General features: G+C 41.2%; 2 protein-coding genes across 2 annotated transcripts in view; one reads left to right on the top strand and one right to left on the bottom strand.

The window, feature by feature from the left end:
• nudt6 (nudix (nucleoside diphosphate linked moiety X)-type motif 6) overlaps window positions 1-4104 on the bottom strand; it is a 12918-nt gene extending 8814 nt beyond the window's left edge. The window contains exons 1-2 of the mRNA XM_020654867.3: window positions 3793-4104; window positions 518-721 (exon numbers count right to left, since the gene is read on the bottom strand). Coding sequence (XP_020510523.2) covers window positions 518-721; window positions 3793-4006 — 418 coding nt within the window. The 5' untranslated portion in view covers window positions 4007-4104. The remainder of the gene's footprint in view (window positions 1-517; window positions 722-3792) is intronic.
• A 1390-nt stretch (window positions 4105-5494) lies between these two features.
• The window catches only part of afg2a (AFG2 AAA ATPase homolog A), a 170992-nt gene continuing 148499 nt past the window's right edge, over window positions 5495-27987 (top strand). Inside the window, exons 1-10 of the mRNA XM_020655944.3 lie at window positions 5495-5764; window positions 6651-6775; window positions 6909-7066; window positions 8301-8359; window positions 9702-10346; window positions 11402-11531; window positions 11677-11733; window positions 12482-12605; window positions 14822-14923; window positions 15256-15409. Coding sequence (XP_020511600.2) covers window positions 5587-5764; window positions 6651-6775; window positions 6909-7066; window positions 8301-8359; window positions 9702-10346; window positions 11402-11531; window positions 11677-11733; window positions 12482-12605; window positions 14822-14923; window positions 15256-15409 — 1732 coding nt within the window. The 5' untranslated portion in view covers window positions 5495-5586. The remainder of the gene's footprint in view (window positions 5765-6650; window positions 6776-6908; window positions 7067-8300; window positions 8360-9701; window positions 10347-11401; window positions 11532-11676; window positions 11734-12481; window positions 12606-14821; window positions 14924-15255; window positions 15410-27987) is intronic.

The following is a 27987-nucleotide window of genomic DNA, read 5'->3' as shown; positions in this document are numbered from 1 at the left end:
TCATGTTGTGAAGTACAGAGTCAGTTATGTAGAGAATATTTGTATGCAAATTGTAGTGAATATATCACTGTTACTTTGATCAGTAATTCATCTAATGTTAATTTTCTCAATGAAACAAGGCTGACAAGGTTCTATTTAAATATTTTCTGTGTATTTGGTTTGACGTATTTTCATTGTGCTTTATTTTCCGGTCATATTGTGTTGACAGGCCATTATGTACCAGTTTTGGTGTATAACTAAGAATAAGTTTGTTTAATATTTTTGATGTGGAGGACATCACAATCAGCAATAAGCTTAAGTTTTTGTTGGTATTTGTTCATAAAATGAGCCTTGATATCGCCCAAAAAAGGTAAAGCCTATCCAATCACGATCAGTAAGGATGACAGGCAGCAACCCTGACTTTCTGATCCATGACAGCTGAGCGGTGGACCATCAGGTACGATCATATTGTCAAACTACGATCCGTATTTCACACGTCAAGGAGAAACTTTCAGGGATTATAAAAAACAATCTCTACCTGCCACTCCGATTTGGTGGGTTGCAAACCCGGGCAGTCTGCTCTCCCCGCCTCCTAACCAGACCGCCAACACAGCGTGGTCATCTCTGGCGTGATGGAAGGTGAAGCCGTGGGTGGAGGCGGCCGCGGCACATCGGCTCAGAGAGATGGGCACCCGAAGCCACACGGCAACTTTCCCCTCCGCTTTCCACTGGAGCAAAGAATCTGAGGAGGACACGAGTCACACGTTTTTAAAATGATCCAGAAGATTTTTTATTAACCCTCATGAGATGAGATGAGATGAGATTCAACTTTATTGTCATTACACATATACAAGTATAGAGTAACGAAATGAGGTTTGGCATCTCACCAGAAGTGCAAATAAGCAGAAAGTGCAAGAGTCTGTGCTATGTACAGTAATTGCAAAATTTACAGATGTAGCCAAAAAAAAGTGAATTATTAGGTATATATGGATGGCTGGATTAATGGGATGTAATAAATATAAATAAATGCTATAAATAAGTAATGCTACAAAATAAGTGTGTTCTTAGGATTATAATATACAGAATAAGATGCAGTGAGCATGCTATACTAATAATATACAGATTAAGATGCAGTGAGCATGCTATACTAATAATATACAGATTAAGATGCAGTGAGCATGTCATACAAGTTTACAGATAATTTAAAGAATATGAACATACTATAATACAATAATACAGATGGATGAGAGATGTGTGTGTGTGACCAGGAGGAGAGGTGGGGGGATGATGGGTGTGAGGTGATATGGAGGGGAAAGGGGGGTCAGCAGGGTGCAGAGAGAGAGAGGGAGAGAGAGAGAGAGACAGAGTTCAGAGTTCGGGGGGTAGAGTTCAGTAGAGAAACAGCTCTGGGGAAAAAGCTGTTCCTCAGTCTGCTGGTTCTGGTCCGGAGGCTTCTGAAGGGCCTGCCGGAGGGCAGGAGGGTAAACAGTCTGTGGGCAGGGTGGGAGGAGTCTTTAAGGATGCCATGAGCTCGCCGCAGACAGCGTTTTCTTTGGACATCCTCAATGGCAGGAAGTGGACACCTTGTGATGCGCTGGGCGGTTTTTACCACCCGCTGTAGCGCCTTACGGTCTGTGACAGAGCAGTTTCCGTACCAGACTGAGACACTGCTGGTCAGGATGCTCTCGATCACACAGCGGTAGAAGTTCATCAGTACAGCTGAAGACAGGTGGTGTCTCTTCAGTGTCCTCAGGAAAAAGAGGCGTTGATGAGCCTTCTTAACCAGACTGGAGGTGTTAGTGGACCAGGAGAGGTCCTCTGTGATGTGGGTCCCCAGGAACTTGAAGCTGGAGACACGTTCAACAGCCATCCCGTTGATGTGAATGGGGTTGTGCGTGCTTCCTCTTTCTCTCCTGAAGTCCACGATGATCTCCTTCGTCTTGCTGGTGTTGAGGAGCAGGTTATTGTCAGCACACCAGGCGGCCAGATGCTGTACCTCCTCCCTGTAGGCCGTGTCATCGTTGTTGCTGATGAGGCCAATCACCGCTGTATCGTCCGCAAACTTGATGATGGTGTTGGATCCATGTACAGGTCTGCAGTCGTGGGTGAAGAGGGAGTAGAGGAATGGGCTCAGCACACAGCCCTGTGGTACGCCTGTGTTGAGTGTGATGGTGGTGGAGCAGGTGTGTCCTGACCTAACATACTGGGGTCTGTTGGTCAGAAAGTCCATTATCCAGTGACGGAGGGAGGAGTTGAAGCCCAGGTCTCCGAGTTTAGTGTTCAACTTGGAGGGGATGACAGAGTTGAATGCTGAGCTAAAATCAACAAACAGCATTCGTGCGTATGTGTTGTTATTGTCCAGATGAGTGAGCACAGAGTGCAGCGCAGTGGAGACTGCATCCTCTGTACTCCTGTTGCTGCGGTAGGCAAACTGGAATGGGTCCAGTGTGGGTGGGAGGCAGTTTTTCAGGTGTGCTAGGACCAGTCGCTCAAAGCACTTCATTATGATGGGTGTATCACTATGGACGTTGTTGTCCATTTGGTCAAATGTTTCCTCTTTATCTGTCCATCATTTTGTCTGTGTTAGTGTATATGGCACACATTTTTTGTAAGAAAGTCTCTCTATTATTTTAATAGATCAATAGAACACTGTGACACAAAAATGTTCACTTACAAAAAACTGATATAAAAATAGAACAGATTAATATTTATTTATTTATTTTTTCTGCATACCTCTCTTAAACAACTTCAGCCCTGCTCAAAACTACCAAACATTCATTTTTAGGAATTTAACCCTTAAAATGCCAGTTTGATTACTTGATGTCACTGTTGTTGTTGCTGTTTATGAAAAACAACACAAAAATTAGTTATTTTCCATAAAACTAATATTTAGTGCCTGGGGGATTTTTTTTAAATCAGTTTTGGATATGTCAAAGATTATCCAAAATATTGACTTTGATGCATTGTTAGTTTTTGTGTAGCGTCAGATTTAACATGTAGTTCCCTGTTTGGACATTGGGGGGCGAAAATGTCCAATTTACAAAAACTGATATAAAAATAGAACAGATTAATATTTGTTTCTACTTTTTTTTGCATAAATCTCTTTAACAACTCCAGCCCTGCTCAAAACTATCAAATATTGAATCATTATCAGGAATTTAACCCTTTAAATGCCAGTTTGATTACATGATTCTGGCATTTAAAGGGTTAAAAAAATATCAATCTGTTCTGTTTTTTGGAAGTGGACATTTTTTGTCCTTAGTGACTTAAGAGGGTCGTAAATTAAACTGATGCCTGAGGATGTTGCTACTTTATGAAGGACACTAAAGACGTTGAAGAAATGTCAGTGATTGTATTTGATGAAATCTGATTTTGGAGACCAGATAACAAACAACAGAGACTCTGATGGAAGTAGGCTGAAGGTTACAGAGGCAGATGTTTGAAAGGAAAGTTGCTGGTTTGAATCCTGGACTGACTGACCAATGAGAGTGATGCACGGCTGCAACGACTCAATTTATTGATCAATGAACGGTCAATCACTTCCTATTGGGTTAAGCCTTTAAAATAATCCAAACATGCTACCATATTGATGATTAAAGCTACTTTTGTGTATCATATTGTCTTTTGGCTCTCTGATAAATCGGTCCACTTAAATATCAGTTTAAGGGTTAGGGTTAGAAGGCTCATGTAAATCATTTGAAAACCTCACTAAAACTTGAAAAACAAATGAATCAGTAATGGACATGGTGGGGGACTACACATCTAAAAAGACAGGTGATGCATCCTGCAGCCTGCAGCCTTTTAAAAACCAACCTCGCAGCAGTCTGCTGAATGAGTTCTCGCTGATGTCGGCCGGTAAACCGACCTCAGCCAGGTTCACTGTCACTCCACCGAACCGGTCCACCTTGCCGGTCAGAGCCCCGGTGGTTCCCTCTCCCACCCGGTGCAGCTGACCTGTCGTTGTACTACTAAACCGTCCTGTTCTTATTACCTGTAAAAGCTTAGAGGCAAAGGCTCGAGAAGCCATGTTTAAAAAAAACCGTTTTAAATTAAGTATTTGTTTCACTTTGTAGCCGGCATGTGTGAGTGGTGCTGCGAGGTTACGTAAAAGTCCGCCCTGGAAGTTGCATAAATACCGTAATGCTCCGAATAAACACCCAGAGGATAACTAACCATAAGCCTGTATGGGCGCTTGTCGCCAAACTCCATTCTTATTTTTTCTAATTAAGCTTTAAATGCTTGAACTGGGCATAAGTAGCATAGTGGATAGCTTTAAAGTAATAACTAGGGTCTAGTGTTGAATTCGGCACCAAATAGCGTAATACTCACTTTTAAAATTAACCGGTGGTATTGGAAAGGCTCAATGTTATGACGGAGGATTAGGGCCACGTTAAAACTAATAATAATAATAATAATAATAATTCGGGATTAAAGTCGTAAATTTACGAGAATAAAGTCTTACATTTACGAGATTAAACTAGTAACTAGTGATTAAACGAGATTAAACTAGTAAATGTACGAGATTAAACTCGTAAATTTACGAGTTCAATCACATATACACAAAAAATAATGGATACAGAAAATGAAATAAACCTGCATCCAGGTAATGTTCAAAATTGTTTTGAATTACACGTTTTAAATATTTGTTTTAATATATTTATTTTATTTTATATTTTTCATAATAACATTTGGAAATATAAAAACAATGTGTGATTATATTTTGTCATTTTTGACATTTTAAATATTTAAAAAAAAAATATTTTTATAATAACATTTTGGAAATATGAAAACAATGTGTGGTTATATTTGGTCATTTTTGACGTTTTAAATATTTTTTTAAATATTTTATTTTATTTTATATTTTTTATAATAACATTTTGGAAATATAAAAACAATGTGTCATTTTATTTTGTCATTTTTGAAGTTTTAAATATTTTTTTATATTTTTTTTATAATAACATTTTGGAAATATAAAAACAATGTGTGATTATATTTTGTCATTTTTTACGTTTTAAATATATTTTTTAAAAATATTTTTTATTTTATATTTTTTATAATAACATTTTGGAAATATAAAAACAGTGTGTGATTATAGTTTGTCATTTTTGACGTTTTAAATATATTTCTTTATATATATTTTTTATTTTTTATAATAACATTTTGAAAATATAAAAACAATGTGTCATTTTATTTTGTCATTTTTGAAGTTTTAAATATTTTTTTATAGATTTTTTTATAATAACATTTTGGAAATATAAAAAACAAAGTGTGATTATATTTTGTCATTTTTTGACGTTTTAAATATTTTTTTAATATATTTTTTTATTTTTTATAATAACATTTTGGAAATATAAAAACAATGTGTCATTTTATTTTGTCATCAAATCTTTCTGAATAATACTAGAAACATGTTTACAATATAAGAAATATACAAATAAAAAATATCAAGTGACGTGAAGTTACACTGAGAGATTACAACCAGGGATTACGGTAAAAGGGGGCGGGGCTGAACTTTAACCAGGAAGTGTACAGCACCGCTCCGTGTTGTTTACACATGGTTGAACGTTCACGTGGAAAAAAAAAAGATATTGTTCTGTATGAAAAAAAATGTCTTCAAAGAAAAATAAAAGCAAGACGAAGAAGGGAAGTGAAGGAGACAGCTCGCTCGTAGTGAAGGAGGGATCTGAAGGCTCCTCAAACCTGCAAACATCCGGTCACGAAGGAGGAGGAAGCTGCAGAAGTTTTAACAACAACTCATTCACTGTCACGGATTTCATTGATAAAGGTAAGCAGAATAAACACGGGCGTTAAACAGGTACTGTCACTTCTATCAGGAACCAATCAGGAGACACTTTACTACAGTGTGGTCCATGCTGCATGCAGACAGTGATGCTGATCTAATGCACCACCTCTCCTGCTCTGCAAGAAAACATAGAGACATATTTTCATAAACATGGATGTACTCACGACTGTCCAGTTGAGATCCAACACAAACAAACAAACAAACAAACAAACAAGCTACGAGTTTATTGAAGTCCAGATGAAAATGCTTGTTTTTGTTTCTTTACTTCAGCACAGGAAGAAGATGCTTTAAAGTTCCAACACAAAGATGAAGTTTTGTTACATTAACTAAACTCTTAAAGCCTCAAATGAGCCGAAGCTGCTTTTTTAAATATGATTTTGTCCGCTATTCCATAAACTGGAAGCAAATCGGACAATCATCAGTTTAAAAAAAATAAAAAAATCTATAATGTGGTATTTTGTACATTCTTAATTTTTCTTTTTTTATTTAAATTGTACTGTGGTCACTTTTTGTTTGCAATCTTTGCTCTTTGCTGCTTTAACAATGTCAATTTCCCCGTTGTGGGATAAATAAAGGCTTATCTTATCTTATTTTATCTTATAAGGTCGTCCCCATTTTCAATACTTTGATACTTTTCAATATCATGTTTTTTTTTTAAATACATGCAGCGTCTGTCATTATAATGTTTGATAGTACTGAAAAGTATAAAAGCATTGAAAGAGAAGTGCATCTATTTCATGAGACAGTTGTGAATGATTATTCTGAATCCATTATTTTTAAAATGAAGTCACAATGTGGAGCTTGTTTTTTGGTTATTTTTATTCGACATCCTGATTTAACTTCATATTTTGTTTGTTTTTCCTCCCAGCTGATGACAAAACGCCGAGATGTTGCAGATCGACTTTAGCCCAGCTGAGCCTCAACTCAATGAAGTCGGCGAGCGTCTGCATCGGGAGACCGGTCCTGCTGACGAGTCCAACGGGAAAACAAGAGGTCTCCTCCTCCCTTCCTTCCTTTCTTGTTTTCTCGTTTGTTGTCTTGTTACTTTAAAACGACTTTTAAATGAATTGCAGCTCAGGTAACTTCTTCCATACTTCCATACTAATCACTTATCGTTGCCTCTCAGGTGTGTTTGGGATGGCCAGTTGCAGCTTTTCCTGCGGGGAAAGTTGGTCTTCAGAAATGTGCTCAGAGTAACCTCAAGGTGAAGTCAGGGGACGAGGTGACGCTGCACCCACTGACAGGTGCTGTTCTTCAAGCAGAGGAGGTGACGCTCTCCAGCAGGTAACGTTTATCAGATTTAAAAACCCTGCAAGAAATCCTCTCTTAAGAGTTTGAAGAATGTGTTTCAACTTCATTCTGAAGGCTGTAGTTTGTGATGCTGTGGAAGTGATTTGTGTTTATAATGAGGTTGTCAACATTTTTAATACTTTGATATTTGTTCAGTCCTACGTGTTTTAAGATGCGACAATCTCTGTTATTTAGTTAGATCCAAAAGTAAAGGTAAAAAAACTCCAACCTTTTCATATGACAGGTTGCTTAGGAGAGGAATGAATTCAAGTTGAATTGCAAGCGAACTCCTGCTCACTTTTCTAAATTGCACAAATACGGCGCCAAAGTATTTGTGAAATTTAGTTTAGTTTAGTTTATTTGCACATTTTTTTTTAAAGAAGAGTCAAAACAAAATAAAAAATAAAACTCATGTGCAGGTGAGGTAGAAACCCATGAGGGCTTATCTCAAAGCCTCACCGTAAGAGATTACACACAGTTCAATAAAATACAGTAAAAATAACAAAGTAAGAATATTTACTATCACAAATAAAAGTTACCCAATTTGAAAATGACATACAAACATTGAAAACATAAAAATAGAGCAAAACAGGACATACAGTATGAAGACAATATAACAAAATCAGGACAATTCACTTTTCACTACAAATCTTTCTGACATCAATGCATTTCTGAGTCTCAATTTGTATCTAGAAAAAGACAAAAACAAAACAAGTACAGACATTATTTTAATTTTACGCTTTCAAATTTTAAGATTTCAAACTCTCATCCTGACAAACCTTATTTTTTAATGAATATCCATCCCTTTTTATCAATTAGTAAAAGGCTCAATATGTATACATCACATATAATCCCCCTCTTTGGATACTTCTTGTCCTCCAACCTCTTAATTTGTCTCACATGTAAACACTGCCATCTTCTGGCTACATAGGAGTACTACAGTTTAAAGTATTTTCCAGTTTCCAACTTTTCTAAATGATTTATTCTTTTACATTTGGTGTTATAATTTCTCTCCTGATGCCTTTTAATTCATCTTACTTAAACTATTGGGTACAACTTCATGTTTATTGATAGTTGATCATTCATTTCATACTCATTCTAGGCCTTTGCTTTATATTGTATAACTTATATTTATGCAGTGTGTTTGTTATTTCTAGTCTGTGTATGAGATGCTACAACATGACAACACGTGTGCAGCTGATTCTTACAACCTCAACGTTTCCTTCAGGTCCAAAGACGACACGTTAGAGACGGAGGAGTTCAAAAACTTCTTCCTAAGGACTCTGGGTAAGCCCGCATTTTCTTCACATATTTATTGACTCTGAAAGAAATGGTACACTTTCTTGGTCTGGGAATTTAACCAAAAATGTTATGTACGAGCAAACTGCTGACGATGAAGGTTTCTTAAGAATGAATCAGAAGAAGGTGTGCAGCTTTTTAAACACTTTTGTAATTTATTGTATTCAGAGGTATTTGTCTGTCTTCTCGCTTAACAAAGATAAAGAAAAGTTTAATTTATTGACAAAATCACACCTAGTTTTTTTTTGTTTTTTTTTGTTTTTACTTAGTTGCCACAGTTTGAAGATAACAGGCGATTAACAGTATACCGTATTTAAAAAGCCTGACATCATTCTTTCATCCACTTTTAATGTATTCTAACAGCAGTGTAAGTGATATAAAACTGTATAGATCCAGACGTGAGCAGGTTTTATTTTGCTGCTTTGTATTATACCCACCCAATCATTAAAAATGCTGTGTGGCCTGCCCTGAACTCATCATTAACAGTTAGATCTTATTATGGCTCCCCCTAGTGGTCAAGGCATGTAAAACAGAAAAAACAGGTAGACCCTCCTCTGTATAACTTTTAACTGTTCATTTTGTACTATAAGGGTATGAGGTAAGGTTACCCTGTTCTTCATATTTATTATGTAAAATAATTACAGGACAATCTGTTTGAATGTCACACACGTGATGCCTCCTGTAAGAGCTGCTTTAGCCCACACACACTGGATTGTTCCTCATGTTTAAACGGCCCTATACAGAGGGAGAACACTTTCTTATCAGCTGTACAATACTGACCACAAATACATCCATTCAAGGAAGTATTCTTTAAAATCATTCATTTTTTCCTGTTTAACTTTTTATTTGCCTGAACAAAATAGATAAATTATGTTTGTCTCTTCAACTCAACTTTATTGACGCGGACAAAAGCCAAAGTTTTCGAGGCGCCGATGGCCTAGTGGTTGTGACGTGCGCACCATGTTTGAGGGCTAAAGTCCTCACCACAGACACCGCGGGTTTGAATCTGCCCTCGGCCCTTTGCTGCACTTCATCCCTCTCTCTCTCTCTCTCCTCCAAACATTTCCTGTCTCTCTTCAACTGTCATATCTAATAAAGGCAAAACTCGACAAAAACAGTAATGTCCAGAATATGTTCAATAATTTAATGTTTTATCTGAAATGTGAAAAACTTTATATTCTCATTTAGTCTCCCGTACCTGAGCTTTCAGCCAATTTGGCACCAAACAAACCTGTGGACTTGTTTTAATGTGCTCTTTGTTGTTTTGTAAACAGTTGTTTTACTATCACATTTTTTTAAATCACTCATTTTGTGTGTTTGTCTGTGTCAGTTGGGAAAATCATCTTGCCAGGAAATGTGATCTCCCTGACGTACTTCGGCCGCTCATGCAGTCTCCGGGTGGAGGCCGTTAGAGGGGAAGACGGCGCCACCCTCCACAGACCGGCTCCTCCCCCAGGACCGGGCCCTGACACCGAGGAGTCGTCTGTGATGAACTCTGTGCTGGACTCGTCGTCAGCCGACCTCTCCCTGCAGCTCAGCTTGCTCACTGTGGACGACGACAACACTGAAGGGACAGCGAGCACGCCTGGAGAGCCTGGACCTGCAGCCAGCACCCCGCGTAGACCAGCACAACTCCCCTGTCTCTCCTCGCCCCCTGCTCTCTGTACCCCGTCGTCCTACATCTCCCAGAATCCTCCTTCAGGGGAGAGTGTCAATCTGGAGAACTCAGTCAGCTCAGAGAAAATCCCCACAGCTCCCCCTGGTGGTGCCTTGAATACTGACACCTTCTACTGCCTCTCCTGCTCCACTAAAGTCAGTTTGAGAGACCGAGCGGGGAAGGAGGAGGAGCCAGACGCAGAAGCTAAAAGATCAAAAGTCACATACAGCATGATTGGCGGGCTCAGCAGCCAGTTGGATGTCATCAGAGAGACCATCGAGCTTCCTCTGAAACACCCAGAGCTGTTCTCCAACTATGGTGGGTCAACGTCATTCACAGTCTGAATCAGAATCAGAAATACTTAATTCTTTTTAATAAACAATATTTAGTGAGCAAAGGAAGTCTTTTTAGTATTCCATGACTTTGGACTTTTGGAGGATTTGTTTTGCAAATTTAAATAATTTTGTCTTCCTCAAAAAACTAGAAAAACTAATGAAACAATTTAATCATGAGTTTGCTGCCCTTTCTGCAAAAAAAAAAAAAAAATTCTCCAGCAACTCAAGTTTTTATTTTGTCAAGCAACTTTTTTTGCACTGATAACTGAAGTTATCGTACAGATTTATTTCAGACATACTGATATAAGTAGATAGACATTAAGATCTCAAACGTCAGGCCGATAATTTATCTTCTATATTTTCATCCTTAAGAAGCTGAGATTGACGGTTTTCTTCACTAGACTTCAATAAAAAAACAAATATATATATATCTGTCCATGCCAAAACTAAGGATGTATGTACAGATCAAAAATAATTTTATGCCCGAGTTATTTGTAACGTGTCGTTTATCTAGAAGCCAAAGATCCTCGGTCGCACAGTTGAGATCTGTTATTCTCCCTCAGGCCGTTGAAGTCGATCGATTCAAAAATATTCCAGTAGAAAACAGACTTTGTGAGATGTGTGAGTTGGACGAAGTTGAAACGGAGTCCCATTTTGTTTTGCGTTGTTCAAAATCTGATGATTTAAGAGAATTATTGTTTCACGAAGTAAAATCAGAAATATTGGGGCGGACAGATGTGCAGAAACTGGAATGGCTGTTTAAGTTTGATGTGTTTAAACTTGATCATTTTGTTTCAAAAGCTTGGAAAAGAAGACAGGATATTCTGTTTGATTAGTTTGACTTCTTGCTTTCTCTTTTTGTTTCTTGAGAATGAGTATAGCTTACCTAGTGCACTCTGATCCGGGAACGTTTTTCATTGATGGTGTCATGTAAGCCCATGCGGGGGGGGGGTGGGCATATGGAAGCATGTATGACACAATAATAAAATAAAAAACTAAAAACTATATAAAACTGGGTACCAACCCCTTTGTCTGCAGGGATTCCACCTCCCAGAGGAGTCCTTCTGTACGGTCCTCCAGGCACAGGAAAGACTTTGATTGGCCGAGCCATAGCCAACGAGGTGGGAGCTCACATGACGGTGATCAACGGCCCCGAGATCATGAGCAAGTAAGAAGACATTTACATCACTTTTCTGCTCTAGTACCATGATGCAGGGTTGGGATTATATTCTTTATAGACTTCAGTATCATAACAAACATCAATTGATTTGATTTTTCAAGAGAGTCTGTATGTTGTTTTTATATCTTTACAGATTCTACGGTGAAACAGAAGCGAGGCTGAGGCAGATCTTTATGGAAGCATCTCAGAGGTAAACTCAGCTGGAACCTTCTCAGTCTAAAAATCATTTAATCTTTTATTTATTTGATGCTTAAAGGCTTTATATGCGCCCCAGCAGATGTCGCCCTTGAGCACCAGCATGAAACCAAAACAACTCGCGCTGCATTGTTGTGTTAGCATGCTAATGCTAGCGATCTTTATTATGCTCGTATCTTCACACTGCATGTAAATTTACCTGAAATGAGCGTGATCTAGAAACACAGTTAAGCAGTGAGTACAGTATGTTATTCTTCTTTTCTCTAGTCCCTCAATTAAACAACTTTTATACACAAGGGGAGGAGTCAGCCGGCCATCCCGGCGATGTAAACAAAGTGAAGATAGGACTCTGAAAACTCTGAAAACATCACAGACAGTGGGACTCGGGTGTTACACCCATTGTAGACAGTCATGACTCACAGAGTTATTTTCAGAGGATATACTTGATTTCTACATTTAAGTGTGAAAAATCACATATTAAGACTTTAAGTGGTTAAACTTGTATGAGTCATCTTGGCGGTAAGAAAACACTCGATATATAAACATGAAGCCATCATGCTTGTAGTGCAAACCTTTCAGTATCCAAATAATAATCCAAAAGTAAAAAACAATACGCGTACACTCTGCACATTTAAACACTAATGACATTTTATTCATAACTAAACATTCTGCGCCCGTCATTAAAACAGCAGCGAGGTTTCCCAGTGTGTAACCACTCACTGACACTTTCACCCGTTTCTCAGACGGCCTGCGATCATCTTTATCGACGAGCTCGACGCTTTGTGTCCGAAGAGAGAGGGAGCGCAGAACGAGGTGGAAAAACGAGTCGTGGCTTCTCTGCTGACTCTGATGGACGGGATCGGTTCAGTAAGTTCTCTCCTTGTTATATGTTCTCAACAGGTGGATAAAGTTATACAAACACATCTGATTCTAAGGTAAAATAGTCACTAAGGTTGTGTTGCACTCTCTCTCTCTCTCTCCCAATCCAAATAGTTGTAGATTTTTCAGATGATTTTCATTTGATGCTGATACCAGTAATGTTGTTCTGCAGACCATCAAACCTGTGACTCTATGCTCTTGGGGGTTTCCAAAAGCAAAAGGCAACTTTTTAACAAATTGTCCATTATTGTATGACTTTTGTCAAAACTCCTTCTTGACTTCTACTCTTCTGTGTCTGCTCAAAAGCCAACTACGTCCTCTGCCTTTTTATTTTCTCATCAAGGAACGAAGATGTAGGATTTTTTTTTATGGTGTGCTTTGGTGCCCACCGAAGGTCTCTGAGTGTAACTGCACTGTTATGAGCTGGGTATCGAACCCCAAAACCTTCCAGTTGAGAGACGACTGACTCTTCTAACCAAGCCACAGCCGCCCCCGTCAACTAAAAGATTCAGTACTATTACCAGATTTTGTGCAAACTTGTCACAGCCCACTGTTTGCAAACTGTTTTCATATACATACCCAAAACTCTCCAAGCTGGCTTTTTAAATATTTCTGTGTACCAGGAATGTATGTGCGCTCTGAACGTGTGTTCTCATCAGCAGATAATATTGTAGATAAAAAAGAGAGCTGCCCTCAAGCAGCTTTAAACCCTCTGCTGCATTTCTTTAGCAATACTCAAACAACATGCTCTGCCTTTACGCTTTAATGCTAATATTGTTGAATTATCATAGCCTAGCTTTTTTTTGTAGATAGTTTGCATTTCAACCAGAGTTGAAGCCAACAAATCCAAGGCTGCAGGAGTCTGTGATTCTTCTGCAGCATCAACCCAAGACAACCGATGGTGCTGGTTTTTCTGGAGGAATAACGGGTCTTACAGCTGAACCGAGCTCTGCCCAAGAGAAAGTGTTTTTTGCTATATGTACACGTCTGAACTCAGATAGAGTGAGATCAGGTTGAAAAAAAATTGAACCGTCCTTTTAAAGCTCTACACTGGCTGATGATATATCCTATTTTAATTTTTTTTTTTACTTTGCCCAACTGAATGCCATCTTCTTATTCCATCAAACCAACAGTCTTTGTTATATCTGTCTATTCTTTACAAGCAGGTCTGCTTTACATTGAGCAGCTAATGCTTGATCAGAATACGTTATGAGTTTGGCTTCCTGCAGCAGAAATCAGGAAATGTCTTCATTGGAAATGCAGGAACCATCTCTGTCTGCTGGACGCCCTTCAGACACTGTGGGTTGTATCTCTGGGGTGTTGTTTGTCCTCTAAGCGCTCTGCTCTGGAAGATGAGAAAAAAGATGACCACCCCCCCTACACACACACACACACTCAGTGGGAGTCTGGGAAACAAATCACCAAGGGTTGATCTGTCAATTTGGCTTTAACTTTATCAGCGGTCAAGTGTATCTCCATGTGCCTGGGAAGAAGAGAGCCCTCATTGTGATTGGAGATATCACACAGAAAATGGTTTTGTCTGTGTGTCAGCCCACATGATCCGAGGTTGGTCATCAGCACTGATTGGTTAGTGGAATGTGTAAAAGGCACGTCCTGCGCTTCACCATTCTTCCCTGAAATATCATTTATTTGTGTTTCGATTCTCTGTGCGGTGTGAGGGGTGAAAAAAAATTCTCATCTTGCAGCCAGACCACCCTGACAAAACACACAAGTTCGGCATCAGTCTCGAGTCAAACATTTTCTGACGCTTTGCTTATGAAAACCAACTGGGTACGGTTACAATTGGTGGTCTTCAATACACGTTGCACTTAGAGCTCCTAGAGACTCGACACCAATGACTCAAATCAACCATTTGCATGTAATTCTTGGTGCACGGCTCAGCCAAGCTGTTGTTTAAGATGCATCAGGCCATATCCACCATCTGTTATTTCTTCACTTAGAGAGTTTGGGGAAGCGGCCTTGGAGCTAGCAGAGCTGTGTGGGTTGACAAACACAAACAGCTTCGATAGCCTTCACTGAAAATGTACATCTGCAAAACCCGATCAGTATAGAAAAAAAAATCTATACATATTATATATCTACTATGGTGATTGAGTATTTTTTTTTTTTTTTTAAAGCAACCTTCCATAAAACTATGATCACCAGGAAAAGACTCATCTCTTTCCTTTTCCCCTTTTTTCCAGGAGGGTCACTCAGGTCAGGTGTTGGTCTTGGGGGCCACAAACCGGCCCCATGCTCTGGATCCTGCTCTGCGCCGACCAGGACGCTTTGACAAGGAGCTGGAGGTGCGAACTGATAACCCTTACCTGCATCAATTGTTAGAATGACTGGCCTGTGAACAAGGTTTTAACATAATCGCTCCAATGTGAAAACCAGCAGTCATCGTGTTAGCTCGCTGTGAATCAGGTGATAAAGAAAGGGCATGAATCGTAAACACTGAGGGATATTTACAGATCTTTTCATTGATATGAATGAAGCTTATGAATGAAGGATTGTGTCTGCTAACTCTCCAGCAGTTTTTTTGGTTTGGCGTTCCTCAGGGCTCCGTCTTCGGTCCTGCTTGGTTTTAATCTCTCTGTTATACAATGCTAAGTTGGTTTTCGTTTCATGTCGACAGGTGGGCGTTCCCGGTGCTAAAGAACGTGCAGACATTTTGCAGAAGCAGTTGAGTTTTGTACCATGCAGCGCCACAAACGAGGAGCTGACGCAGCTGGCCGAGGCGGCTCATGGATACGTAGGAGCCGACCTCGCTGCTATTTGCAAAGAAGCAGGCAAGTACACGCTGTCCTACTGTCATGTGAAAGGTCTAAATATTTTTGAAAAAAGTAATGCCTCCTTCATAGGACTCTGATCAAAAACATGTAAGATGGTGAGGGTGGGTTCCATGTGTACCACATTTTTCTCTTCACTTCTTTCTATTCTGGACGACATGTTGAACAAATGAGCAAGACTCTTGAGATTTTAACATTAAACCGGACATATTATCCCCCCTTCTCCACCTTTCCAAACAGTCCCCCTTGTGGTCTAAATGAAACATCTGTGCTGTGCTTTGGTCAAAATATAACATGAGTCAAGCACCAGAGGAGGTTTGTGACCCTGTATAAACCAGCTCTCTCAGAACGCTCCGTTTTGGTGTGTGTGTCTCTTTAAATGCAATGACCCCCCCCCCCCCCTCTGAGTTTTCCCAGTAGACATCACTCCTTCGCTCCTTTGAGAATAAAAATGGCCGGACCTGCACAAAAGTTTTGCTCTAGGCTTGGGGTGGAGTCCATGGGTGGAGATACCAGGGGAGGGGAGGGGATTTTATTTACCAGAATTCCACTTGTGATGTGATGTTGAAATGTAAAAAAACTTGACTATTTTACTACTCACAACGGCCAACGACAAACTCACAGTATAAACGTCGTAATCGCTGACGCGCTTTGAGTGTGGGCTAGTGTACACAAGAGGTAGAGAGCGAGCAGGGAGACAGGGATGTTGCAAGCAAGGTTAGTGTTAGTACATTTGAATAATACAGAGAAACAATCACAAATCACACACCAGGGGGAACAAGTCATAAATCACAGGATGCTAAAGTCTTTATTTGTGATTCTTCACACTTAAATATAATAGAAAATCCTCTGAAAATAACTCTGTGAGTCATGACTGTCTACAATGGGTGTAACACCCGAGTCCCACTGTCTGTGATGTTTTCAGAGTTTTCAGAGTCCTATCTTCAGTTTGTTTACATCGCCCGGACGGCCGGCTGACTCCTCCCCTCACGTATAAAAGTTGTTTAATCGAGGGACTAGAGAAAAGAAGAATAACATACTGTACTCACTGCTTAACTGTGTTTCTAGATCACGCTCATTTCAGGTAAATTTACATGCAGTGTGAAGATACCAGCATAATAAAGATCGCTAGCATTAGCATGCTAACACAACAATGCAGCGCGAGTTGTTTTGGTTTCATGCTGGTGCTCAAGGGCGACATCTGCTGGATCAAAAAAATCGCATATTCTGCCTTTAACTGACTCACAAATAGAGTCATGAATCTTTAATCTAAAACTGTCACCGACATCGAGATCATCCACAGCTGCTCAGTGTGCTGCTCTTTTCCTTTTTGCACTTCCTGACACCAACATCATTTTGGGATAACAAAACAAAGTCAAACACGGCGTTCAGCCCAGAGAAGCGTGCCATCTTTCAGTGGTTTGCTCTGTGGTGCTCGGGCATCCAACCAAGAAACAAAGGGCATCTGGACAACACTTTGTTATGAGCTTTAGGTACATTGGACCCTTCCTCTGCTTGAAAAACCCACATTTTCTTGTGACTCATTCTTCCTACATTTGTGTTTCACAACCTCTTGGATGTTTTTCTTGGAGTGTCTGACATGCCTGCAGCTCTTTTTGAACACAGCAGAGTCAAGCATCCTTTTGAAATATGCCAAATAGGAAGTTGGGAGTTTAGTGAGGGAAACCACTTAAACCACCACTTGTTGTAAAATTCCTGTGCCCCCTCTACCCCCTTATGCCACAAACAGATCCACCTCACATCCTCAGGACGAGCATGCTCGCTCCTTTTTGCAGTATGTTAACATCTCAATGTGCAAGATTGTAGGGTGTGTGTGTGTGTGTTTGTGTGTGTGTTGTACGCGCACATGCACGTTTATTTTTGTGTGTGTGTGTGTGTGTGTGTGACCCCGTGTGCCTCCTGGGTGGTCCTAGAGCCCCCGGGTACGTGGCGTATTGCATTTCCAGCTGAGGAGGGAGCAAGGGGGCTGCTGTGCGGAAGCACTCTGCAGAAGAGCGTGATTTACTGTCCGCAGAGGGGGCCAGACGTGACTGGCAGTGTTTTCTGAAAAACCTCCTCACGTCCCGGAGGGAGACAACAACCTCCTCAACCCCGTTTCACTCCGCTCACTTCCCCCTCAGAATCTCCCCACCAAGACAAACACAGGCCGTCCACGCTACACCACAGTACAAGCAACGGATTCAGAAAGTATTCCAGACTTGATTCTGTCTTTCTTTCTGTTGGATTCTTCAGGATTTAAATATCTTACAAATAAAATGCAAACTACGATACATGCACATATATAAATGCTCAGAATTGCTCCCACCAGCCTCATGTTGCTTTAGAAGTCTTTTAATCAAACAATAATAAAATGTAGGCAGTAATCTAACTTTTACTGATTTTTCTCACCTGTCTGACCTATTTAGATAACTACCTTATCCTTATCGGGCCTTCATATTCATTCATATATGATTAACTTCTTTATTTATTAAACACTTATTTATTTCTATCTTATCGTTGCCAAGACGACGCAAACTAAACGATGACGCATGGGGGGATTTAGTGCGGTTCCTTTTCTATTCCACAGAAACCAGTCTAGAGTCTAGTCTAGATTAGTTTGATAAAAATATATATTTAAAAGCAAAAAAACAACAACATACAAACACGACAACAAGAGAAGATGCAACCGACTTCTTCTGTTGAAAGAGGAATGAAAGGAAACGGGAGTCATTCAGGTTGAACTGAATCATAAGTGTTTTTGGAAAGTGGCTCTAAGATCAACTAGCTTAAAATGCTAACTAATGACTTAACCTGTTATTATTTCTTTTTTTTTCGGCTGAAATTCTTCTATTAGCTCAACTGGTTTTGCTACCGTTATCATAATATGCTATGCTAACATCCACTATTATCAGCAGCTAGGTGGTGGGACTACCCCACCTACCCCAAACTGTCACTGCACCAATACTATACCACCAAACATTGCTCGGATGCTCATGCACACAAACAGCCGCAGACACACATTTCTATCCTCACACGCACACACACACACACACACACACACACACACACACACACACACACACACGTACCCACAGACTGATATCTGTTTTTTCCTTCTCTGCTTTCATTGAAAAGGAACAAAAGCCAAAGAGGCACAAAAACACATCAAGTAGGAGCTGCAGTTGTTTCCTTCTTGCCGCTCAGGTAACAATGAGCTGCTGGGGGGAACGTACCCTCCGACGCACCACTTCCTGAAAAAATACAAATGTGGCGCTGCGACGGCTGCGACACTGCTAGGGTCACGCACAAGAACCCCGCCTCGCACAGCTGCAAGACAAGCATGCACACACAAGTTATGACCTCCATGTTTGTAACACACACACACACACACACACACACACACACACACACACACACACACACACACACAGAGTGAGCACGCTGCAGTGAGGGCTTCACTTCCTGCCTTCAGTACAATACCAGCCTGCTTAGAGATCACAGAGGGAGACTATTTAAATCACTTCTTCATCGAGGTCAAGCCGCTTCTCTTTTGTGTGTGTGTGTTTTTTTTAAATCTGTGTGTTTGTGTGTGAACAATAATGGATGGAAATCTTGATGTCATCGGGGGAGTTTTTTGTCCGTCCAGTCCAACTTTAACTGAGCCCAAAAAAACGACTTCTTGACGACAGATGTGTTGTATAACCAGCGGCTAATTACAGTTGATCACGGATTCAGCCAGTTTCCAATGTAACGCAATGCAAGAGCACACTTCCACCGGATCTATTACGCTGCTTCATCAAGGTAGTCTCAAAATCCCCTTTAAGCCTCCACAAATTATTAGGAACGTCTGTGCTTTCTATCATGTGCACTGACCGAGGGGGGGGGGGCAGGTCCATCCTTCAAAGAGGGTCGGATTTTTCCAGCCCCGAGAGAAAAACAAGAATTTGGCTCAGAGTTAAGGAGGCCCCCCCATCCCTTCATAGATATATGCATACACATGAAACAACATGTCATGTTTGATTTGCTGTTTAACAAAAAAAACAACGCCTGAAGCCGATCTTATTAAGAATTACATAATTTAATAGCAGAAATCATTGTTGATTGATTAAATGTTTACTTTGGTCTCCTCAAAGACTCAGATGGGTAATAATGAAAGAGCACTGCTGTGATATCTGATATACCTCACTTAAACTGGATCAAAAATCAGTCACAATAGGGCAGACATGTTCAATTCTGTGTCTACATTTGACCCTCAGAATATAAATTAGTTTACTAAATGTCTTTGATGGTCTGATATCAAAGGTTGTTTTTTTTGCAATATAAAAAAAACAATAAAGTTAAGTACAGGAGGACTTTTCTTCTGCAGGACAAGAACCTCTTAAACTCTAATGTTTTTGTCATAAAATATATAATTACATCGATGCTTCTCTGTTCATGGCTGCAGGAGGAGAGATCAGACTTTCTGTAGCAACCCTTAACGAGGCCCTCTAGTGGACAAATGTTGTAATACAAACAGGCTCAGCTGATGTTGGTATGGAGGGCAGATTAACGGATTTCCATTCAGAGTGGATTAAAAAAAAATAAAAGCCAATCAGGCCGCTGTAGCTTTGCTTTAGAAAGATTGTTGTTCATTTATTTGATATTTCTTATTTTACAAGTTAAACTTTCAAACTCCTGACTACATCTCTTTTCAGTAGTGGATGCTGTCTCTCTATCACTCTCTCCTCCTCTGAGCTCCTCGCTGTGTCTCTAAGGTGGACATGGCTTTCATCACGGTTTCTCGCCGGCTGACAGATTTATGTAGACGTTCAGACGATCTGCTGGACTGTGTTAGTCACAGCAGAAAAATGTACAGCTGCCTGCACGCCAGCAGACTCTATTCATAGACGTTTCTCTGACAGACTCTCTGTTGTATCTGATGTAGCTCCTCGTCATGTCACGCTGACCGTCGCTTATAGGAGACGTGTCAGCACGCACGCTGTCACTGGATAGGCTGAAGTAGACGTAGAGTCATTATCAAGGTCCCGGTTTGTACTGCCTGTTGGCTGCAGAGCTGGAATGGTGATGCTGTTCGGCTTCTAGACGGTGCAGAAAATGTTTGATAGGTATGATTGATAGAAAATTACAAACAAGCAATGCTAAACTTTAAAGTTCATAAATGTTAGATATTATATGGAGAAGCAGCAGTTGTAAGAATCAGAGCCAATACAGATTCCTATTTTCGTCATGACTTCTATTCAATTCTACAATTCACTTAGCAGACGCTTTTATCCAAAGCGACGTACATCAGAGAGTAAGAACAACACAAGCAAGGATCTAGAAAAAAGGGAACAATGTCAGTAAGAGCAAACGATCAGCTTTGAGTCTGATTGGACACACAGGTGCTGACAGGAAGTGACCAGAGGCAAAGCACAACATTGAGGGCAGTTCTTGAGAGCTCTAATCAGTATAGAAACCATCTTATAAGTCGTCGTTATCAAACAAAAACCATCGTCATTACCATCATCATCATCAATAATATGGAGACCATCATCATTAAGTTAGTAGGTATTCATGAAAGAGCTGGGTCTTTAGCTTTTTCTTAAAGGTGCAGAGGGACTCTGCAGATCCAATGGAGTTTGGAAGTTCATTCCACCACCGGGGGGCGACAGAGGAGAAGAGTCTAGTCAGCGTCTTCGGACCCTGTTGTGAAGGACACAGATTCACCTGCTGGTCTTACTGAGATTGATTCAGGCTCACAGTTTGCACCGTCTGTGTTTGAGCACAGCCGTAAGGTTTTAAAATGAAAATCATTCTCCAGTTAAACCGGATCAAAGCTCATCAACAAACTGACAGATCCAAAGTTTGTCAGTCGCAGACGCAGAGTAATTTAGAGCATTTAAGTAAGATAAAGCTAACTCGCTTTAACTTGCTGCATGTTACAGACCTTGTGAGTCTAGGGTTTCTATCTAAAACAAAAAGAGGACATTTGCCAACACTGATTGGTTAAAAACAGTAAAGATGAGCCAACAGAAGGTGTTGTATTTAAATATTTGCACAAGATCTCTGAGCAGATTTCCTCCCATCTAAAACCGCACAGTCTCTGATTTCCCCAAAACATCACATTGACCCTGTTCCCTCAGCCCAGCATGCATTATAAAAACCAGCTCCTCATAATGAATCCCTTGAGGTGTTTTGTGTTTTTCTGTGGTATTGGAAGCTATCATGCGGCCTCGCAGACTCCGGGCGTCTCTGTGTCGTCCTGTTGGCGTTTTCTCGACTGATCCCGGTGCGAGCAGATGACTCACTTCCACAGTCTAAACACAGCAAATTGTGTGTGTGAGGGCGCACGTTTCTTCCAGTGTGTATTATGTCGTGTGTCTGTGTGCCTGTTTGGTTTGTGCCACATCCGGACGCACTGTTTACAAGTCTCTCTAAACAGGGGAAGCCCACTGGAACAAAAAAAAAAAAAAAAAGGGGGCCAGTAAAATTTATTATGTGGAATAATAAACACACGACTCTGCACTTTGTCAGCTGGAAGATTTTTGCTTTGCCGCTCGTTTGACGGCAAAGATCAGACTCGATACTTAAAGGGATACTTCACCCGTTGAAACATGAGTCTGTATTGACATTGGGTCATTTATGTTGTAGAAATGGGAAATACATTTTGAAGTTGGTGCCTTCTAGGCCGAGAAAAGGCAGAAAGTGTCTTTATGGATGAAAGACACCAACTCCCAGAATGCACAGCACCGCAGGCCACTCCCACTAAGGTCCTCTATTTACAGACATATTTACGTCAACACATAAGGCCATTTCCTCAACTGATTCAGAGATTTCTTCCAGAATTGATCTTGGAAATTCCTGTCAGAAAACAGACTCTATGTCTGTGTCCATAAACAAACAGTGAGAGCACCAACACTACCAGTCCGCCCCAGCTCGAGCCGGCCCGGGCTCCTCGTCCTCACTGCCACCGACAGGCAGGCCTTATGTCTCAACTGCTGAGCTGGCAGCGGCCGGCGGCGTCCAGCAATATAGCGGCAAGATGGTTGCTGCCGGTTTTGTTTCTCGGGTGTTTTGCGGCCAGCAGCAGCAGCAGCCAAGACACAAGACCGGCCACTATATTTATATTTCTACGCCATTATCAGCTTTCTTCATAGAGCCTGTTAGCATAGCTTCCAAGCATTATGGCAACGTTAAGTTTGGATTCTGGGAGTGAGTTCCCACCCACTGATCTGTGATTGGTCTGTAGCTTCAGTGGTCGAAAATATGAGGAACTAGTGTTGTAGTTTCACCCCGCTAACCGCTTCTTTTCAGACTCAGAAATACAAAGATTTCTCATCTCAGGGGAAAACGAGGGCGGGATGCACGACCATTCAAAAATACTACCAGGTTTCTAATGATACAAAGATTAATGCAAATGGGTGAAGTATCCCTTTAACGTCCACGTCTCAGACTTAGAACAACTCGTGCAAAGTAATAATGAACACTCTTCAATCCAAACATAAATAGTTACCGCGCTGCAGACAGAATAACGGCATCAAAAAAACTGATCTAACTTCTTGTGTGTTTGACATCAATTCTGCAGAGGAAGACAAACACACTCCTGAATGCTGGCCTGATGTTTACACAGCGGCGGCCTCTCCTTATAAAGCGCTTTTCCCAACTCATCGCTCCTTTTAAAGACACTCGAGGAATTTCAGGACAAGTCACATAAATATCAGTATCGGATCAGCATGTGAAGTTTATTTGAGGCCTCTTGTTTATAAAATCCGGAAATGTGCTGCTTGTACTCCTTAACCCCCGGCACTTACCTTCACTCGGTGACAGCTGTGTGTGTGTGTGTGTGTGTGTGTGTGTGTGTGTGTGTGTGTGTGTGTGTGTGTGTGTGTGTGTGTGTGTGTGTGTGTGTGTGTGTGTGTGTGTGTGTGTGTGTGTGTGTGTGTGTGTGTGTGTGTGTGTGTGTGTGTGTGTGTGTGTGTGTGTGGGCGCGCACTTTAAGAGCACATATTATTGCGGTGTTTCAGCTCCGGGGAACAGATGTCGGGGTATTGTAAATACAGGTGCAGAGAGTTGTTCCGGAAGCCCCGGCGAGTTAATGAAAACGTTCCTGCGGTTTTGTCATGTTGTAATGCCCGAACTATTTCACAATTCATCTGAGGACAGCGTCGCCGGAGAGCTGCGGCCCCCCGAGCCGGCGGTGGGTGTCGGATGCAGAGCTGCACACACACACAGTCTGGATTCTTCTTCCCTGTTGAAAAGTGGAATGCACTGTTGGAAGTGCAGATGGACTTTTTTTTTTTTTTGACACACCTTCCTTTGGCTCTGTGGGTGTTGATCTGCTGTCTCTGACAATGGAGCTCTGTGAGGGTTTCTCTTTTGAAGTCTTCTTCTGGAGCTTAACCTCCGGTACATTTCCCTACCTCGTTTTTTTTCTTTTTTCTCCTCCGTGGTATAGTTGAGGGCACGTCTCAGACGCCGCACGGAGTTAACTTGCAGATGCATGAATGAAACTTTTTTCCCTCTTTACCCCAGGGCAGGTCAGCAGCTGATTGTTGATTATGGTATGACCAATATACACATTTAAGGGGGAGCCTTTGTGTACTTTATTTCAGAGCCATTGGTCCATATCATTACAAAAAAAGGCACAAGATGTTAAAACAGGTATTTATGGGGCGCTGGTGGCATGGTGGCTTAGTGGTTAGTGTGCGCGCCCCATGTATGGAGGCTGTGGTCCTCCAGGCGGCCTGGTTTGAGTCCCGCATTTCATTCATCTCTCTCTCCCTGATTTTCAACTGTATCCACTGTCCTATCTCTCCAATAAAAGCACAAAACGACAAAAAATAAATCTTGTAGACAGTCATGACTCACAGAGTTATTTTCAGAGGATATACTTGATTTATATTACATTGAAGTGTGAAATATCACATATAAAGCCTTTAATGCTCATTGAAACTTGATCCTTTATGCACGGCCTTATTTCAGACTCTAAGGTTATGAAGATTCACGTCTTGCCTTTAAGGTTTCTTGAAATATCTCTGAGAATAGATGCTTTTATCCAGGGGTCTGAATCTTTAGTAAAAGGGGGCCAGTTTGTTGCAAGGGTCAGCGGAGGTGACCCTTGAAGCGAATGCCTTGATTTGAAGGAAGGTCTGTTTTTGGACCGACATAATTAAGACCATCCCTGTTGAGAAACCACAAATAACCGTTCTCCTCTCTTCTCCCTGGCCGGCTTCCACTCTGTGAAATGAGTTCTTCTTCCCGCTCTTCTGTACCTAGCTCGGGCCCCGGTGTGATGTTTTGCAAATGTGCATTTTTGTACATGTAGCGGGCCCCCTTTTTCTCTCAGATCCCACTTTGGTTTCTGGCCAATTCCGAAGCATTCAGGAAAGGAGGAGAGTTTAAAAAAGAAAGAGAAGGAGAAGGAGAAAATGAGTCCACATAAGGTTCAGATTAAATTGTGTTGTGTTGCCTCTTTTTTTCCCCTTCTTCCTCCCTTCCCATCGGATGTTTTCATAACTAAACCAAATGTGTGCTCAGAGTCAGCCAAGAGTAGTCAGGAGAGAGAGAGAGAATCCCTGAAGCTAAATGTTATAGTCACGTCGCTGAATCAAGTTTCCGCTGCCCTCGGGGGCGTCCAGGCTGCACCCCGGAGCTCTGCGGCTTATGAACCCCACTTCCCCCCTCTGGTCGGGCATGCTTCTCTGCAAGTTCTTTCATTACTTGCTGGCAAAGTTTCTGGATTTACTCGAGACAGTTTTCAGATGATTCTCGCTGAAACATTTATTAAACATTTGTCAGCTCCATTTGTCAGTCCCCGGGGCTTTACTTACGAGTAGAGCCTTTTAAACCGGCTGTCAGTCTGTGCTTACTGAGACCATTTACCATCTTACTTTAAGTGCTGCATCGGGGATGGAAATCTAGAGGTGAAACTTTTGCAGAGTGTCTGCAAGACCTCCAAATTTTCATACATAAAAAGGAAACAAGGCACAACTTTTTTTTTTCTAGTTTCTTTTTATTTATTTTTTTAACAATATGTTTATTGAATTTTAAACATTTTTCCAAGACACACAATTCTACAATTCACTTAGCAGAAGCTTTTATCCAAAGCGACGTACATCAGAGAGTAAGAACAACACAAGCAAGGATCTAGAAAAAAGAGAACAATGTCAGTAAGAGCAAATGATCAGCTTTGAGTCTGATTGGACACACAGGTGCTGACAGGAAGTGACCAGAGGCAAAGCACAACATTGAGGGCAGTTCTTGAGAAGAAAAAAAAAGTAAAAAAGATATACACATGCACATATATACACATTTATAAAATAAGGGGGGGGAAAAGTAAAATATAATAATAAGAAAATAAAAAAAACTTTAATGACAAAATGTTGCAAAATGATTTCTGTCCGTATTAAATAAAAATAACCAAATGGAGCACATTGCCATAGGTGATTTGTTAATCGCAAATATTCTGCAAAACAGTTTCTGCAAAAATGACCACGATTACAGACATCGCCAACTCTTTACCAGCCGAGCTCAAAATATGTGACGGATCTTTATCCCGAAGAAAATTAATATATAGGCCCCAGATATCGTCAAATAATTCCCGTTTGTCTTTAAGTGTATGTTATCTTTTCCATAGCCAAGCACAGAGACATTTCACAAGGCACAACTTTTACCCCAATTTTTTAAATCATAATGTTGCATAAGACCAACACATGCTGTTGCATTTGAAATGGGGGGCGGGGTATTGCCTCTTTTTGAAAGCTTTTGTTGGAGATTGTACCACATTTCTTTCTTAAAATATGTCTAACTTTTTGTGTCCAAGAGGATATGAAAACATCTCTTCCCTTTTCGGGTTTTCTCCTTTAGCATCTTTTATCTTTAAGAACCTGACCAACCCTCAGCTGTTTCTCTGTTTTTTTTTTCCCCATGGTCCGTCATCCTCTCAGCTTTAAAGGAAGGCCGAGACCCCTCCACCTTCAGCTGACGGTTTTGGGGGGTTTAGTGCATATGGTGTTGTGGCTGGTGCTCCCCATCTCTCTCTCCTCGACCCTTCACTTCCCCCCCTCCAACATCCTGTCCTGTCTTCCCTCGTTCTCTCCCGCTCTCAGACCAGATGTTTTTGTGCACTTTGAGCAGCGCGGGGTCTGAAGCAGTAACGCAGATGAGGAGCTGAAGCTGCAGCCAGGTGGAATGATGGGATGTTTGGACCTCTGGGGGGAAAAAAAAAAAAAAAAGAGTAAAAAGAGTGGGAGAGAGAGAGAGACATCAAATACTGGAGAGCTGGGCCTGGGGAACACATTGACCTCAACTTGGAGAGCAGACAAACCCCTTGCCTGTGTTAATTGCCTTTCTCCTCGTCTTCTCTTTCTGTCCCTCTGTCCGTGTGCCCCCCCCCCCCCCCCCATCAGAAAGGGTCCTGGAAAATATAAACAGGATGCAGTTATGTCTGATCGTAAATCCCCTCTCGTCTGCTCTCTGGCCTCCAGCCCTGGACCACGTCCGTTCCCCTCCGGCCCTTTGCAGCTCCAACTCCCAACCCAGACCCCCCCCCCCCCACCCTCCATTTGAGCTCAGAAGAGGAAGCAAAGACTTTGTGTGGTGTGTGTGTGCATCAGGAATGGATGTGTGTCTAATGTACTGTTACCCAACTCTGAGGTTTGGAAACATGGACGTGCGCCTGTTTTTCTAAAGAAGTATCATTTCTCTGTATGTAGCAGTCGATCCTCTCTGAGAAGACCTGACCTTCTCTCTCTCCTGTAGGAGGTCAAACTGCACAGCTGGGCTTATCTGATGTGGGCATGGAGTTAATGTTGCAGTCCTCAAGTCTTTTTGAAGGTCTCTGACTGGGCAGACTCCAGATTCAAAATAAAAACCAGTCGAGACCACCACTGAGGCTCTTTATCCACGTCCTGTGATTAGAAGGAAAATTCCTCCTTCTAAAAGTTAGATTTTTATCTCCCTTACAGTCTGAGGGCGCCTGATGCAAACAAGTTGGTGAAGATTCTTTCATTGATATTTATGGTCTTGGTCTTGGTCTTGACTCTGTCCCAATCCCTAAATGTCTTGGGCTTGGTCTTGGTCTTGGTCTTGACTCTGTCCCAATCCCTAAATGTCTTGGTCTTGGTCTTGGTCTTGGTCTTGGTCCTGTCTCGATTCCCTAAATGTCTTGGTCTTGGTCTTGGTCTTAGTCTTGGTCCTGTCTCGATTCCCTAAATGTCTTGGTCTTGGTCTTGGTCTTAGTCTTGGTCCTGTCTCAATTCCCTAAATGTCTTGGTCTTGGTCTTGGTCTTGGTCTTGGTCTTGGTCTTGGTCCTGTCTCGATCCCTAAATGTCTTGGTCTTGGTCTTGGTCTTGGTCTTGGTCTTGGTCTTGGTCTTGGTCTTGGTCTTGGTCCTGTCTCGATTCCATAAATGTCTTGGTCTTGGTCTTGGTCTTGGTCTTGGTAATTGTTACTAAGCCTTCCCTGGGGTACACCAATTTTCTTGTCCAGTTTTGTTATCTTACATCCGTTGCCCTCACAGATTCCTGCAGCTAAGCTTGGATGTACATTTACATTCCAGTAAAGACTATTGATAACATGCCTCTGAAGACTTTTTGCA

Source organism: Labrus bergylta, chromosome 9 (genome assembly GCF_963930695.1).
Source record: "Labrus bergylta chromosome 9, fLabBer1.1, whole genome shotgun sequence".
Lineage (NCBI taxonomy): Eukaryota > Metazoa > Chordata > Actinopteri > Labriformes > Labridae > Labrus > Labrus bergylta.
This window is presented reverse-complemented; position numbering and strand designations above follow the sequence as displayed.